The sequence below is a fragment of the Prinia subflava genome, chromosome 22, assembly GCF_021018805.1.
Source record: "Prinia subflava isolate CZ2003 ecotype Zambia chromosome 22, Cam_Psub_1.2, whole genome shotgun sequence".
NCBI lineage: Eukaryota > Metazoa > Chordata > Aves > Passeriformes > Cisticolidae > Prinia > Prinia subflava.
In genome coordinates this window covers 6,225,851-6,242,776 of record NC_086268.1, presented here as the reverse complement: position 1 = coordinate 6,242,776, position 16,926 = coordinate 6,225,851, and the positions used below count along the sequence as shown (strand labels likewise).

Sequence of the window (16,926 nt, the reverse complement as noted above, 5' to 3'; positions counted from 1 at the left end):
GGCTGGGCTCCTGCCGCCCTGGAAGCCTCCAGGGCTGGCACAGAGGGCTCCTGGCCCAGCCCGGGGCCAGTGAGGGTTTCATGTGGCTTCTGGTGGCAGGCATCAGCCCCGTGGCCATGCCGGGCCCTGTGCCAGCACGGGAATATCTGTGTTTGATCAGTGCTGAGTGCTGGGGTTTGGCGGGGTTTTTCCCTTTTTTCCCAATTACTGTTGAGCAATGCGAGCTCTGTGGGGTGTGAGGAGCGGGGTTTGGTTGGAAGGAGCATCTCCCGGAGGTGGGGCAGTGCCAGGGGCATGGCCCGGGCAGGGTGGTTCCACCTGCCCTGCTTCCAGGAGGGCTGCGTGTCCATTACAGGATTTTCCCGGCTCGGAGCGCGTGTGCCCGCCCGGGGATTAGCGCTCCTTAGCGGCGGTGAGCAGGGATTAGGGCGATTATCCCGGGGGAAGCCGGCTCACAGGTCTGCGCCAGCCTGGGAGGGTCCTCCCAGCCCTGCCGAGGAGCGAGCCCAGCCTGCGAGTGAGGTGCTAATCCTGGCTCCGGAGAGGAGACCGCTCCCGGGATATTCCCTGGGGAAAGAGCGAGGGAAGGGCTCTAAGGGCCCGATGGCTGCCAGAGGAGGCTCTGCCTCCTGAGCAGGAGGGGCTGGGGCAGGTGGAGGTTTCTCCTCGCTGGCTGCAGCCTCCTGGCCTGGCTGTCTCCAGCCTGGAGCCTCCACAGGGGTTTAATTTACCTGGACTCTGCCCTCAGGCCAGCGGGCTCGGAAAAGGCTGGTGGAAGGTTTAGTTTGTGATGCTGTTAAATCTGAAGGGATTGCAGAGGCCATTTAGAGCTGATTCAAGAGTGGGAGGGTCTCATGCTGAGCTGATGGTGCTGCTGGAGCTGAACCACCCCAGCCTTGTAGCATCTCATCCTAGAACCCTTGGATGGGACCGAAAATCTCATCTCATTCCAGAGGCACCTACACTATCCCAGGCTGCTCCAACCTGGCCTTGGACACTTCCAGGGCTGGGGCAGCCACAGCTTCTCTGGGCAATAGTGATGGAATTTTATTGATGACCAATCTCGTTTCTGACTTCTTTGATGGTTCCAAGGAGTGCTGTTGAACCACGGCCCCATTCCCCAACCTCAGAGATGGTTGAGTCTCCCCAGGGTTTGCTTTATCGATCAGTGATCCTCCAGCAGCTGAAGTGGGGAGGATGGGGTGAATCCCCAGGCGAGGGAAGCCCCTGAGCTGCTGAAGGAAGAGGAGCTGTGGGCCCTGACCCTGCTGAGCTGGGGGAGCTTTTCCATAATGGCAGTGTTGACTCAGAGGCTGTGGTTTAGCTCAGCTTCAGCCCTGGCCTTTCTCTAGCACTTCATTCCCTCTTCTCTCCCACAAAAGCCAAGGACGGAGCGAGTTGCCCACCAGGCTGCTCCCCTGCAAGCTCCTGGGACTCTCAAGGATGCTGCTTTCCCAGGATTGCCATCCAACACTCACATTGCAGAGCAGGGAGAGGGAGGGAGCAGAAGGAGCCTGAGCAGGGCAGGCTGTGACTGGTGGTGGCTGCAGAATCCTTTCCCCGAGCCTGGTTCCTCACAGCTGCCAATCCCCAGAGCCAAACCCAGCTCTGCCTCACCTCAGGGCTGCTTTGTGTCCAGTTTTCCTCATGGACACATCTCTCCCAAGCACCCACCAAGCCAAGGGCATGGGGCTGAACCCCAAAACCTGAGGCCAAGCAGAGCATCCCCACTCCTCACCCCTGTGGGGCTCCAAGCGCTGAGAGCCCAAACTGGGACAAAATGCTTTTATCTGCATTTAGAGAGGACAGTGCTCAGGACGATTTTCAGGGGAAAAGCTGGCCCCCATGGCACACCACATCTCCCTAAGAAAACTGCTGAGGGCCGGAAAAAAGCCGGCTTTGTTGGGCTTTCTGCAGCGCTAAGCACTGTGGGCTCTCGGTTTCCTCTCTTGTTTTTCTCTTGAAGCCCAGCTTTCATCTCACAGTATTTATTTTTCACTGCTTGAAGGAGGGAAAAAAGACTTATTTTTCTTCTTTCTTTTTCTTCTTTTTTTTTTTTTTTTCTTCCTTGAAGAAATATATTTATTTTAAATTAAAATAGCAAATGTCTGCACCTTTTGTGCCATCCTTGCAGAGAGAAGCAGGGCTGGTCTCTGGCAAGCTGCTGTAGGAAGGGGACCCAAATCTCCCCCTATCTGCTCCCATCCCATCCTCACAGCCCCAGCAAACACCTCTTGCTGTGCTTATCCCTGCTCCCCATCCAGATTTCATTCTGGTCCCTTTTTTCCAGCTTTCTGCCCCACTTTCCCTTTCCCCCCCTTGAATCTCGTTGCCCTTTGGGCCCGAGGAGCCCTAATTGGAACAGGCCGGCTCCTCTCCTGCTTCCTGCGTGGGAGTGAGAGGCAACGCTTGTGAAAACAGTTCAAAAGTGCACACAAATTTTTGCCTAATCCTGCCTAAATAACAGGGGGCTCAGCCGGGGTTGTTTGCCCGGGTGTCCCTGCCCCAGGGCGGGGGGCACCTGAGAAAGGCAGAGGGGCTGGGGGTGCCTGGGGGTGCTGGAAACCTGAGCTGGGGACAGGGGGATGAGCTGGGGAGCGTGGGAAGGGTCTCAGCCCCCGGGCTCCTCTCCTCAGCCTCCTCTGATCCTGAGAAAAGTTCTCGGCTGCTGAACCCTCCCAGCTGGGGGACGTTGGGAACTCTATGCTCCAGCTTCCCCCAGCCCCAGCTCTGCCCTGGGTTGGATCCTGGGGAAAGCTGGGACAGGGCGGGCTCAGGGACAGGAGCTTGGTGTGGGCTGGAGTGGGAACCCTGGGCTTGGTGGACACGGCCCCACTGTGGGCTCGTGGGAAGAGGGTGGGAGGGTGAACCCCTGTCACCCCTGCAGAGCCCCTGGGAAACTCCTGCTCCATCCTCATCCAGCAGTGGGGGACATCCTGGAGCGTGGGCAGCTCCAGAAGGAGGGGATGGGGGCTCCAGAGGGATCTCAGCTGCCTCAGGGCTCAAGGGTTGAGGTTTCTGAGGAACACAGGCACGAATTCATGGAGCCCTTGGATGCACAGTCCCTGCAAATGATGATGTTTGAAACCAACCTGCATCTTCCCCCCTAATTCAAACATGGAATGCTGGAATGGTTTGGGGTGGAAGGGACCCTAAAGCTCATCCAGTCCCACCTGTGCCATGGCAGGGACACCTTCCACTAGAACAGGCTGATCTAAGCCCTGTCCAGCCTGGCCTTGGGCACTGCCAGGGATCCAGGGGCAGCCACAGCTGCTCTGGGCACCCTGTGCCAGGGCCTGCCCACCCTGCCAGGGAAGAATTTCCTCCAAAAATCTAAATCTAAATCTAAATCTAAATCTAAATCTAAATCTAAATCTAAATCTAAATCTAAATCTAAATCTAAATCTAAATCTAAATCTAAATCTAAATCTACTCTGTTTCATTTTAAAGCCTTTCCCCCTTGTCCCTGTCCCTCTGCCAAGCCACACAAGGGTCTGGAATCTCCATGACATCCCTGTGCTCCAGGCCTGGGAAGGGGAGGCTGAGGACACCTTGGGTTCCTGCCCATGCTGTCCATCCATCCATCCATCCATCCATCCATCCATCCATCCATCCATCCATCCATCCATCCATCCATCCATCCATCCATCCATCCATCCATCCATCCCTCCATCCATCCATCCATCCATCCATCCATCCATCCATCCATCCATCCATCCATCCATCCATCCATCCATCCATCCATCCATCCATCCATCCATCCGGGCAGGGACAGGAGATGCTGTGGGGTCAGGTGGCTCTGCTCTGACCCTCCCCACATCCATTTCCAGCAGCTACTGGGTGAAAACCCACACAGGGACACTCTGGGGCTCTGATGGAAAAAGAAGTGAGTGGCCGAGGGGAGCTTGGAGAAGTCACTGACCCCGAATGGAAACTCGGGTGAAAAATGACTTTGCTCCCATCCCTCTGCTCAGAGCATCCCTTTTTTTCCCCTGTCTGCCATTTATTTTCCTTCTGCAATCAGCTGCAAATGGCTTTGACTTGCAGAGGAGTTCTGTGCCTTCAAAGGTCAAAATCCCTTAAGTTTGTAAATCTGAGTCCTTTAAAAAGATCAGATGTGTGGAAATAGTTTACACATGCAGGGCCTGGTGGGAGCAGAGTGGGAAATGCTGGGAGATGAACTTGGGGATCTTGGCCTCTCTGCTCCTGGTTTTCTCTCAGGCTCTGCGTGCCCCTGGCTGGGGGGTCTGGGCAGGTCTCCCTTAGCACAGAGCCCATCCAGGGCAATGTCAGGGTGTTTGATCCTCTTGTCTCTCTGAACTCCCATCCCCAGGGATGTCAGGGAGCTGCAGGGGCCTGCTTTGGAGAAGCCATGGAGCCCCCAGACCCCTCTTTGCCTTGGAAAGATGCAGCCAGACAAAAGCTGTCCCCATGTGAGGCAAAATCTGCATCTCTGCTCTGCAGATGCTGCAGACACAATCCTCCAGGGTGACTGCAGCTCCTGGCACTGTTCAAAAATCAAACCATAACTCCCTGCCTGCTCTCCCAGGAGGGAAATCAAAGGCGGCTCTGTGGGCACAGGACGAGGACACGCCACCCATGCAGCCAAGGGCACGTGGCAGCCGTGTCAGGGGGCTTTGATGGGCTCGTAAAAACCAGCCCGAAATCCCAGCCTGGCCCCTGCTGCTGAGCTTGCGCTGGGGATTAAAGCCCCGGCATTCCTAAGCTGGGTTTAGGTGGAACAGCTGGGCCTGGTGCTGGCTCCCGGCCCCTGCTCACAGCCCTGTGCTCCGTGGGCAGCACTAAAGGAGAGCTTTTATTGGTGCGAGGTTTGATTAAAATCTTGCAAACAGGTTTCAGATGGCACTGAAAGCTGATACCTGGGTGGCTAAGCCGGGCTTGTTGCTTTCGCTCCTGAAATTCTGCTCAGCTCTGACCTTTAGGCATCTCAGACTGGAGGTGAAGGGCTGGAGGACATCGCCAGGGCTGGCTTTGCCTCCACAACAAGGATTTTCCCTGCACCCAGCAAAGTTCATAGAGTTATAGGATATTCCAGGTTGGAAGGGATTCACAGGGATCACTAAGTCAGACTCCTGGCCTTGCACATGAACCACCCAGTTTTCAAATAAATACTGAATTATTTCAATAAATTCATTACCTCCAAAGCAGAAGAGGCAGAACTTAGGGTAAAAACTGTCCATCCACCCCACCCTTCTCAAGCCACCCAGCCAAGCCTTGTCCCCAAACACATCAGCAGCGCTTCACACACACATTTGGGTTTCCCTGGGTGAGTTTCCCCCAGCTCTGGGACACTGCTGACCCAACCAAGGCTTCTGCAGGCTCAGGGCTTTGGGGCTGCTTTGTCCTCAGCAGAAATTTGAACAAGTGGCTGTAACCTCGCAGGAAAAAAGCAGATGATATTTCGGTCCTAAATCTGCCGAGCACAACATATTTTGCAGAAGCCTTGAAATGCACATTTGGGTTGATTTGGGTGTTTAAATAGAAACCGTCCTCTGGCATGGCTTTTTTTTATTTGGGAACAGACTGTTTGCTTCCCTGTGACCTCTCCCTGGGAACCACTTTTAAGTCTCCCCTGTTTTGACAGGTTGTTTGTGCAGAGCTCAGCATTCACCTTCCCAAACCGAAATCTTATCCTCCCGCTACTGAAAAATTGATTGGCTGGGTTTGTGCAAAGACAGCCCCACGGATCCTGCATGACCAAACAGCAGGATCAGGGATGGGCCCTTGCTATTGCAGAGAGAAAAATACCATTTTTCACCCTGCTCTTGGTGTCTGCAGCTCACCTCCACACAGGTTTTCATGGGTGACTCAGTGTTAAAATTGGGGTTAGAACTGCTTTCTCAGCCTGGCTCTGACTCATCTTCCCAGGGCAGGCAGGAGCTGCTGTTGAGGCAGGCAGGGGGAGCAGATTCCTGGGTGGTCCCAGTGACCACGGGGCCGGGAGAGCAGAGCATTCAAGTGTAATTTGAGGATGAAGGGAAAGGGGCACTGGCCACTTTCTCCCAGTGTTATCTCAAGCAGCAGATGGGGAACAGAGATAGCAACGGTGGCTGCTTGTTTTCTGTGCCCTCTCCAGCCAAATCCAGTAAACAATGAAGTGTAATTTGCCAAACAGCCTTTGGATGTGGGGTTTGCTTTCAAGGGTCCTGATCCTGCCACTGTGGAGGCAATCCTGGATTTGTGTGGTGGGCTGAGGGCAGGACTTGTGTCCTGAGAGACTCCGTGTTGGGAATTTCACTGTTCCTACCCAAGCCAAGAGTCTGCAAATCATTCACTGAGAGCCTTGGGGACTTGGCTGGAGGATGTGCAAAGAGAAGGGGGAATTTTTGAACTGGGCTGAGAGGTGGAAGGGGCAGAAGTGGGCACAGAGAAGTTGCTGTGTTTGCTTGGCAGAATTGTGTTGGGAGCATCCAGCAGATGGTTTGGGGATGCTTTGCAGCATTGTCACCCTCACCCTATGCTACAGATCTGCATGTGGAGATTTATCCATGGAATCACTGGATTCTTGTGGTTGGAAAAACTTTCCAAGATCATGAGGTCCAACCATTCCCCAGCACTGCCAGGCCACCTCCAACCCATGTCCCCAAGAGCCACATCCACAGGCTTTTTTAACATTTCCAGGGATGATTACTCCACCACTGCCCTGGAATTCTATTGACCCAACACCCACATTCCCACTTGGCAAAAAACCCAGCGCTGGGTTTTTTGGCCTTTAAATGATGCCCATGGATCTGGCTGGGGAGGAGCTGGAGCAGGAATTCCAGACTGGGGCAGACTGGGAAGCAGCTGGGCTGGCTGTTCCCATGGCTGTAGCGCTGCTCCCATCCCTGACTCTGTGTATTATCAGGAATACACCAGCACTGCCTGGAACAAGCCCTCAGCAGCATTTTGCAGGTGTAAAGGTTTATTAAATCAGGAGCTTTATGAACTTGGAGTGATGGAAAACCGTGGTGGCTGAGTTTCCACAAGACACAGAATTCTTTGATTTTCAATGTCTGCATCCAGATATTCATGAGAACACCAAAGGCTTTGCCCATAGTGTCATTTTTCCACTGAGTTTTCATGGAAAAATTCTGCTATGCTGCAGAGCTAAACCAACCTCAGGTGGAAGATTTCCATCTCTGCTGACCAAGTGCAGTTTTTGGGATGGTGGTTGTTCAAGACTTTCCTTCTCCATCAAAGATGTTTTTTAGGAATACTGAAAGTACGGGAAAAAGAGCCAAACCTTTATTCAGACATTTTGCCTCAAATGGTTGCTTCTATTTGTGAGACTCTTTGGCTACAAAGATTCATCTCCTTCCAAATAAATTAGAAAAAGGGACTAAAAAAAGGAAAGGAAGAGGTTTGGTCCTTGTCAGGATTTAGTCCAGGCCTGGCTCTTGGCTTGTCCCCGCTGTCCCTTGGGATGGCTGCGTTGTCCATGACTCACCCGTGCTGTGGATGTGCATGACGTAACTCTGGGCCAATGTGGGATTTTCCAGCTCTTTGTTTCCCTTTCCCCCTCAAATGGGTATTCTGCCTCTTCTCCATCCTGTCACAGCCTGCTGTCAGCTCGCTTTTTTATGGAGTCACAGAATCATTGAATGGTTTGGGTTGGAAGGGACCTTCAAGCCCATCCCATTCCACCTCCTGCCTTGGGCAGAGACACCTTCCACCATCCCAGGTTGTCCCAACATGGTCTTGGACCTTTCCAGAGATGGGACAACCACGGCTCCTCTGGGCACCCTGTACCAGGGCCTCACCACCCTCACAGGGAAGAATTTCCTAGGATGAAGGATTTTCCAGGATTCTTTAATTTTCTCCTCGCTTTTCTTTGGACTGGGAGGACAGAGTGGTAATTCAGGGATGCTTTTCTCCCTCTTTCTTGCTCACCCTGGTGTGGGACTCTTTGCCTTCCTCAGTGCCTGGAGCTGCTCCAGGCTCCAGACACACCTGGAATGCTGAAGCCGAGCAGGCTGATCTCTGGAAAGGCCTTGATATCATCATCCAGCAGCACATCCCAGAAGTGTAGGGACACCACGTGCACCTGGCTAGCACTCCTTGACGTCTTTCCCAGTCCTGTGTCCTCATGGCCATGTTTCTCTCCTGCTTCTTTCAGACATGGAATGTGCAGATGTGCCTTTATTAACGCCCAGCAGCAAAGAAATGATGTCCCAGGCACTGAAAGCCACCTTCAGCGGCTTTGCCAAGGAGCAGCAGCGGCTGGGAATTCCCAAAGGTAAGACATGGCTCCCTGTGAACAGCCACAGCACCCACAGGGGCTGTGTCCTCCTTCCAGGCTGCCCAGAATTCTCCCTGTGCTCCATCTCCCCTGTTGGTTCTCCTCGGTGCTATTGCCTTTCAAATACCACCTGAAGCTTCTGGGAAGCTTCAGCTGGAAAAATGTGTACAAGTCACCTCCACTAAACAGAGAAGCAGCAAGGACCCTTTACCAGAGGCTGGTGACAGGGAGAAACCAAGAAAATTGGAGAAATGGGTGGGAGAAGGGAGTCAGAGAAGTGATGGGATTTTTAGAAATCCCAAACAAATTCAAAGCTTGTTCCTTGGATGAAATGTGTCCGCATTAAGGCTGATCCACACTAGGCATGGTGCTCCTTCACCCTGATGCCAGTGGGCTGCCAGTCTCCATGGAGGGGGCAGTGCTAGTGCAGGGCAGCTGGGGCACTGCCTGTGTCCTGTTTTCCTGGGAAAGTGCCCGTGGATGCTCACTGCTGGATCCCTCTGCAGACCCCCAGCAGTGGACGGAGACGCACGTGCGGGACTGGGTGATGTGGGCAGTGAACGAGTTCAGCCTCAAGGAAGTGGATTTCCAGAAGTTCTGCATGAATGGAGCTGCCCTCTGTGCCCTGGGCAAGGAGTGCTTCCTGGAGCTGGCGCCTGACTTCGTGGGAGACATCCTTTGGGAACATCTGGAGATCCTGCAGAAAGGTGAGTCCTGGAATCTCCGGGTGAACAATTCACGGCATCCTGGCCAGCCTGGTTTTGGGGCTTTCCATAGACCAGGAGGTGTTCACCTTGAGTTTTAATCCCAGGGAAAACACCTTCCAAAGCCCAGCTTTTCAGCAGGATTCCAAATGGGCATCCCAACAGCAGCAGGCAAGGCAAATCCTGGCAGTGCCTCAAAGAGTCAGAGTGTTTGTACTGGCTGCTTGGCAGGGATCCCCAGTGGGCAGGGACTCTCTGCCTGCCTGGAATCCATGGTGGGATTTTCCAAAGCACTTTTCCTCAGCCTGTTCAGCTCCTGTTGTGAATTTTACTATTTCCTCCACTGGAACTGGGTACGGGAATACAGCCAAAATCCTACCCAAAATTCCCAATGGTGATTGGAAGCTGCTTTGCTTTGTTCCATATCCCAAAAGAAGGGTGTTTCATGTCCCCAAAACCAGCATTTCTGGGAAGAGAAGCCCTCTGTGCCATTCCCTGCATGACAGCATCCAAGGGCATTAACTTTCAGTGACTGGGAACACACACTTTGATTTAGGGTGTTGATTTTCCATGTCTGGATGCCCAGGGGCACTGGGATGGTTTCTAAGGAGCAGGTGAAGAGCTGAATACTTCTACCTGGACTCTTTTTCCAGCTCCTTTCTCTGCAGAGCTCTTTGCTTTCCTGGAATGTCCCCTGTGCTGTCCTACTGACCCTGGTTGCAGGAAGGGGAGGGGAAGCACAGTTATTCCTTCCAGGAAACCATTGACAAATGGATGTTAATTGCCCATTACTAATTTTACTGCTACCTGTGGTTTGCAGAAGGTAAACACGGCCCTTCCCGGGCTCTGGGCAGGCTGGGCTGTTTTCCTGCTCTTGGGCTCTAAATCTGGCCTGTCCCTTTTGTTTTGCATATTTTTCATGGAGTGCTTGGATCAACACCAAGCAGTTTAACCAAACAAAGCCAAACCTTGTGGTCAGCCCAATTTCTCCTTGCAATGAGCCATTGCCTGCACCTTCCCACAGCCCTTCTTCCTTGCTGTCCCTGCCCATGGTTGGGAATAGGTGATCTTCAAGGTCCTTGCCAACCCAACCCATCCCAGGATCCGGTAATTCTGTGAATTTTTGGGCTGTGCCCACTGGAGAGGGTGGGATGTGCTGCAGGTACTGACTGAGGCGCCAGGGCTGGGCTTGCACCTCCTTGCTGCAGATTCCCCACACATGGAGCTGGACTTGGTGCTGTAAATTTACGGCAGAGCAGGAATCACAATTTCACTGACACGTGGGTATTCAGACATTGTAGTATTGACAATACAAGGGCCTGGGACAGGGAGTTTCTCAAAGAAGCTGAAAATCTTTGTGCCTGCTGCAACTCCTCTTCTGAAGGGCTGAAAATGAATAAAGCTGAATTTCTGTGTCTTCACACCGTTGGTGTTGTCCTGGGAACCAAGAAATCTCCGTTCCCTGTTTGGTTTCACTGGTGACTTTGTCACTCTTGCACAGGCAGGGTCCTTGCTCCTCTGATGGGCTCTGAACACATTTCCATTTGAGGTATTTAGTGAGTAACAAAGAGCTTCCAAGAAATAACCAGCCCCCCCCCGCCCCAGGATGGTTTCTGTTCCCTGTAAGTGCTGGGGCTCATCTCCAACCCCGAGCGGAGCTGGGCTGTGCTGCTGTTGTACAGAACAGAGCTGTCCTTGCCACGTCCCTGCCCATGCAGGAGGAGCTGGGGGTCTCCCTCTGCACCTGGATGTGGCATGGGAGGAGATCCAGGCTCAGCCAGGGCTCCAGCTTGTCTCTGCATCTTCCCCACCATCATCATTGGGGGTGTTGGTGCTGGGAGTGGTTCTTAACCCCGAGGTGCCTGGTGTCACCTGTGCTGCTGGCCCAGGGTCGTGCTGGGACAGGCTGTGACCACGCTGTCCCCTGGGCTGACACTGTCCCCTGTGGGCACTGCATGACTCACCTACCACAGCCTGCTCAGGGTTTAAAAACAGCATACGGGCACCTTCTCCCTGCAGGGATTTAGGTATTTTCAGGCTTATTTTTCCATAATTCTTCCTAAAATAACCTCCTTGGTTACCAGCAGAGTCAGCAGTGCCTTGCACTTGACTCTGAGCACAGCCAAAGGCTCTCCCCTGCCCCTTGGCAGACACTGTGGAGAGAGAAACAGAGCCTTTCTCATTAGTCCTCTGTGTTTGCACAACCCCTCCTTTTGTTAGGGAACATTTTCCAGCCTGCAGTCCCCAGGGGAGAGGGCCAAATTTAGGCTCCTGGAAGGCGAACGTGCGTTATCTGTGCTCAGCTTCTCCAAAGCCTCCAGAAACAAACCCAGCCCAGAGCTGAGCATTGCTTTGGTTAAAGGAAAGAAAATCTCCCATCCCAGTATCCCTGCCCAGAATGCCACGCTGGAATGAGTCAGGTGTTCATGGAAAAACTGTTTAGGGTAGGGGCAGGGTGGCTTTCACGTGGGAAAACAAATTCAGCTCAGCCCAGGAAGAGCAAAGCGCTTGGAAAATGCCAGGGAAGCTGAGAATCCATGCTTTGACGTGCTCCATGCACCTTCCCAGTGAGTTATGCCTATGGAAAGCTGAAATTTGGCATTTTGATTACGTGTACATGGAGGAATCTGTGTCAGGAGTGGGGTCAGGGACAGTGAGACAAAGCGGTTTTGAACATGCAATGTTCTACCTACATCAGGTGCTGCACGGGCTGGGAATTCACACACGTCTGGGGTTAGAGGAGCTGGGTTTGGGATGGGTCACCCGCTCCCTCACACACACCTACTGCTCTTCTAAAAATAGGGCATTTCCAGGAAAACAACTGTCCCTGTGTGGGGAGTTTTTCCAGGAGCTCACATGTGGAAGTGTGCTCAGCAACCCCCAGGAGAACCAGAGGCGATAAAGCCTGAGGCAAGCAAGGAAATGATGCAGGGAGCTCAGAGCCTCCTGCAGCCCTGACTGGGAAAGCTGCTGCTGTTTGGGGTGGGTTGGTTTTGTTTAAGTTTGGCCATACCTGCAGCAGGAATTGCCCCAGGACCCCAGGTCACTGTGGGATTTCAGCTCTGAATTCATTTCTGGTGCTCAGAACGTCCCAGTTTAACCCAGGGAGAAGGTTTTGGGAAGTTCAGGGCTCTCTGTGTCACAGCAAGCCTTGAACAGCTCCGTGTGCCTTCAGCCTGGTGACATTTCCTTCCTTTTCCCTTTGCAGAGGAGGTGAAACCGTACCCAGCAAACGGAGTGAACACCACATACCCCGAGTCCCGCTACACTTCAGACTACTTCATTAGTAAGTCTCAATTAGCAGTGCCAATTATCACCATTATCATGTCTGGAAGCACCTCTGAGGAGAGATTTGTCCACACCACAATAGCGCTGCACCATGCAGAGGGTGATGTTGTTTTTCCAAGGGTTTAGGGTCAACTTGGAGGCCTTCTCTACTTTTTGGTGGCTGCCTTGTGTGCCAAAATGCGATTTTTCCAAGCACTATTTGTTTAAAGTTGTAGCTTAGCAGCCTTTGAAAGTGGCCTGAGCACATATGAGTATTGGGAATTGTGAAAAACCTGTTAAAAAAGGGAGGGAATGGGGGGAGAAGGTTTAATTCTGCATTGCCAGGGAGGAGCCTAGCAAGGGAAGGGATGAGCCTCCACCTGCACTCCTGCTCTTCCCATTGCTTTGGAGATGTTCCTTAAGGGCATTGGAAATCTGGGAGATATTTCACAAGCCAGCAAAAAGCCTAACTGACCTGAAGAGGAGAGATTTAGATGAGGTGTGAGGGAGAAATCCTTCACTGTGAGGGTGGGGAGGCCCTGGCACAGGATGCCCAGAGAGGCTGTGGACTCCACGTCCCTGGAATTGTCCCAGGCCAGGTTGGACGGGGCTTGGAGCAGCCTGGGATAGTAGAAGGTGTCCCTGCCCATGGTAGGAGTGGGACTGGATGAGCTTTAAATTCCCTTCCAATCGAAAACCTTCAGGAGTTGCATGGACTGGGATTCCAGGCTCTGGCACTGGGGAGAGGGGTCTGTGGAAGGGACTCACCTTTCCCAATCAGCAATGAAGCATTTTTGCCCTGTTGCTCCTTTGCTGAGACTCCACCCTCCAGGATTTCCAGCTTTTCCCTCTGGCAGCTGCCCTGGGAGGAGTTGGTGCAACACACATTGAGGATGGTTGGGGGTGTCTTATTTTGCTAAACTGCTGCATTTTTTAGACATCCCCATCTCTGTAGCCTCTGGAGCCCTTACCCAAAGCAGGCCCAGGGGTGGGAGGATGCCCTGGTTCCCTGGGGCCGGATTTGGGCAGGGTCTGACCCCTCCTGTGCCTGCAGGTTACGGCATCGAGCACGCCCAGTGCGTGCCCCCCTCCGAGTTCTCCGAGCCCAGCTTCATCACCGAGTCCTACCAGACCCTGCACCCCATCAGCTCGGAGGAGCTGCTGTCCCTCAAGTACGAGAGCGACTTCCCGTCGGTGCTGCTGCGGGAGCCAGCGCAGGACTCGCTGCAGACAGACTACTTCTCCATCAAGCAGGAGGTGGTGACGCCCGACAACATGTGCATGGGCCGTGCCAGCCGAGGTGAGGCTGGCCTGGATTGCTGCTGCTCTCACCTTCCCTGCCGTGGGCACGGCTCTGGGCACAGCCAGCCCACCAGGGAGCTTCTCCCAACATGTGTCGCATTCCCTGGTGGCCTTGAGCCCTCCCTGCCCTTCTCTCCAGGGAAAACTGGGGGAAGGTCTTTCTTTCCTCTCCTCTGCTGCCTGTTCTGCCACATCATCTGCAGAAATGGTGCATTTCTGCTGCTTTGATGCCAAACCTGAGTGAAATCGAACTGAGCTTTCATGTTATCAGGGAGGACAAACTGCTGGGTGCTTGTAGAAATCCTATTTTTTAGGAGTCCAGGCAAAGCCCCGCAAATTCTTCAGAAGTTGTCGTCAGGAATTGCTGTTCAAGGCTCTGAAGAGTTTTGCACTCTGTCATCCAAAGTCTTTATCCATTATGTGCAGGGATTTGATGGCTGCTTGTTTGAAATATTCTGCTGTAGCCAATTCCTGAGCTTTGTTACGAGGTGCAGATGTCAGGGGCTGCGGCAGCAGCAGAGCTAAGGACCCCCCGAATGCTCCTCTCCAAAGAGTTACAGGTACATGATTCCTCTTTGAGATGGTGGGATTTAAACACCTGAACACTTTGGAGGATCTGAGCCCAAATACCTTCCCAATTAATGTCAGGAGACTGGGAACACGTGGGGCCCACACGTCTGATTGCTTTGTGATCACATCACCGATGCCAGGCTGGGGATGTGGCTCTGTCTCTGTTCAAAGCAAAAAGTTTAATCCACAGAGCTCAAAGTCCCTCACAAGTGGGATCATTATCTCTGGATTCCAGGTAGGGAGCCTGAGGCACGGGGAAGGGATGTGACCTGCCTGCCATCCCCCTGAATGGCACCCAGGTGTCCCCAGGCCCAGAATTCATTACAGTGACGTTGCTGTGAGCCAGGTCTGATGTGGAGCAGTTGAACCCATTTATCAGGGAGCTGAGGATGAGCTGCCCTCCCAGGAAAGCCAGAGCTGCCTTCCAGGGCTGCATTGCATGTGCAGCTCATTTGAACTTTCTCGCTCTTTTTCCAGGCTGGGAGAGCTAATTACAGCAAGTTGTCATTTGTGTTATTGCCTCTCCTTCTGAGAGAGGTGACCTGAGCCAGAAGGGCAGCAGGGTTTTAATTTGGGTAAACTTCTCTTTTTGGGTTTGTTTCTCTGCCTAAGTTTCAACAGTGTCTTTCCCTTTTCTTGACCTTTTCTTTAACACAGGTGATTTCATCATTCTCACAGTGCAATGGTTCAGGAAGGCTTTTGCAACTGTACCTTGAGCCTGTTGTCAGTGGCAAACCCAAAAATGGTTTCAGGGGAGGGCAGAGAGCGCCCTGGATGCTGCTGGTAGCAGACTTGAGCACTGACTGCAGGAGGCTGTGCTCACACCAGTGCATTTCAGCCATGCAGGGGCCTTTGGGGGACACAAATCCTCCCAGGGGCGGGGACAGCCTTAATATAAAGCAGAATCTGGTTGATTTATGTCCCTCTTTACCTTGCACTGTCTTACAAGGTTAGTCTGACACAAAGTCAAGCCCTTCAGCATCACCTCAGGGTGAAGGTTTTCCAGACCTTCTGTGGGGCCTTTAGGAGAAAATTTGGGGGTTCCACGGGAGTTGTTTCTCTCTGCCCTGTCAGCAAGGGCGGCTGGTTGCAAAGTGGAGCTGCCAAACTCATTTAAGCTTCTCTGAGTAAGTGCAGGGTGTGATTGCTCCAGCTATGTGGAACTTAGGTGAATTTTCAATGGATTGACACAAATCACATCTCTGGCAGATTTGAATTCCTTTTCTAAAGGAGCCTGTGCTGCAGCACTGGTTATGCCAATTAATGTACACACACACAGAGCAGTGTTGTGTTCCCCTTAGCAGCACTCAGGGAAGGACTACAGTGAGAAATCCTCAAAAAACTGAAAGAAAATAGAAAAGAGTTTGAGGCAGGGCTGTCCTAGCAGAATGAAGCCAATGGATCCCAGCTCCCAGTGATTCCAGGCTAGCAATCAGGGCAGGGCCTGCAGTAGTTCAGTCTTTTCACAGCAAGTGCTCTTCAAACTACAACACAACAAATATTTGGGGGCGTGTGCCAGCGCCCTTCCACGTTCCCCTTCCCCTGGGATTTGCTCTCTGGGCCCAGGCTGTGGGTAGCTCTGCCAATGGAAATTTCTCCAGGAGCTCTTGCACAACCCCAGCAGCTGTTTTTAGCCGGGTTTGGGAAATTAGTGAACTTGAATGATCCTGTTACGCTCGCAGCTTGTCAGGAAAGATGTTGAGCAATCATTAGCGTAGGGAGATCAGAGGCAGCAATTTCAGTTTGTTCTTTGGGTCCTTTTTTAGCTCTGTTTCAGTACAGAGGCTGCACGGGCTGGCTCTGAGGGGGTGTAAATCAGCACTGCTGAGGATCTGGCCTCTCATGTTCTGGCTTTGACTAAAAATACCCCAGAGAGTGACTTTGACACAAACCAGCTGTGCTCACCTTACCAGAGCTGGAAAAAGCTGTTGGAGCTCCCAGCCACTGGCTCTCCTCCTCCATCAAACCTGTTGCTGGTGGGGGATTTGGGGCTGGCTGGAACAGATGGCAGCAAAAGGCTGCTGTGTAGTTTGGGAAGAAACATCGAAATTAAAGGAGCTGGGTGTGCCTGAGCAGTGTTTGAGTAGGGCTGGCAGATGTGGGGGATTTATTGAGACCTCCAATATCCTTCAGCAGCAAGAGAATCACAGAAATCAGAGAGTCATAAGAAGGTTTGACTTGGGAGGGACCTTAAAGTTGGTTCCACCCCATGGGCAGGGACACCTTCCACTGTCCCAGGCTGCTCCAAGCCCTGTCCAGCCTGGCCTTGGGCACTGCCAGGGATGCAGGGGCAGCCACAGCTGCTCTGGGCACCCTGTGCCAGGGCCTGCCCACCCTCTGAATAAAGAAGTCCTGGAGTGCCCATGTTTAGGCTCCTGAGCTCAGCCTTGAGTATCTAAAGTGAATTATATCTCTGACATTGCCTTTTGGAAATGAGGGACCATTTCCAGCCAGCCCCAGTCACCAGTCTTGGGTAGAGAGGCCACATTCGTGTATTTCTCCTGTCTCTCTGTGCCTTGCTCTTCTGCCTGAAGTTTTCCTGGGCTCAGCCCTGCTCTGAAAGGCAAAAGTAAAAGTATTGCAGGTCTGGGCTACAGAGGTGAAGCACTCTGTGCTGGCCAGGTGAAACACCCTGTGCTGGCCAGGTGAAACACCCTGTGCTGGCCAGGCAAAACACCCTGTGCTGGCCAGGTGAAGCACCCTGTGCTGGCCAGGTAAAGCACTCTGTGCTGGCCAGGCAAAACACCCTGTGCTGGCCAGGTGAAACACCCTGTGCTGGCCATGTGAAACACCCTGTGCTGGCCAGGTAAAGCACCCTGTGCTGGCCAGGCAAAACACCCT

General features: G+C 52.9%; 1 protein-coding gene across 3 annotated transcripts in view; it reads left to right on the top strand.

Annotated features, from left to right (window-relative positions):
- Nucleotides 1–16,926, top strand: part of ETS1 (ETS proto-oncogene 1, transcription factor) — a 78,917-nt gene that overhangs the window by 46,643 nt on the left and 15,348 nt on the right. For all 3 annotated transcript variants that reach the window (XM_063417778.1, XM_063417776.1, XM_063417779.1), the window contains 4 exons: nt 8,120–8,239; nt 8,749–8,949; nt 12,155–12,232; nt 13,268–13,513. In XM_063417778.1, the coding sequence (XP_063273848.1) occupies nt 8,120–8,239; nt 8,749–8,949; nt 12,155–12,232; nt 13,268–13,513 (645 nt within the window). The remainder of the gene's footprint in view (nt 1–8,119; nt 8,240–8,748; nt 8,950–12,154; nt 12,233–13,267; nt 13,514–16,926) is intronic.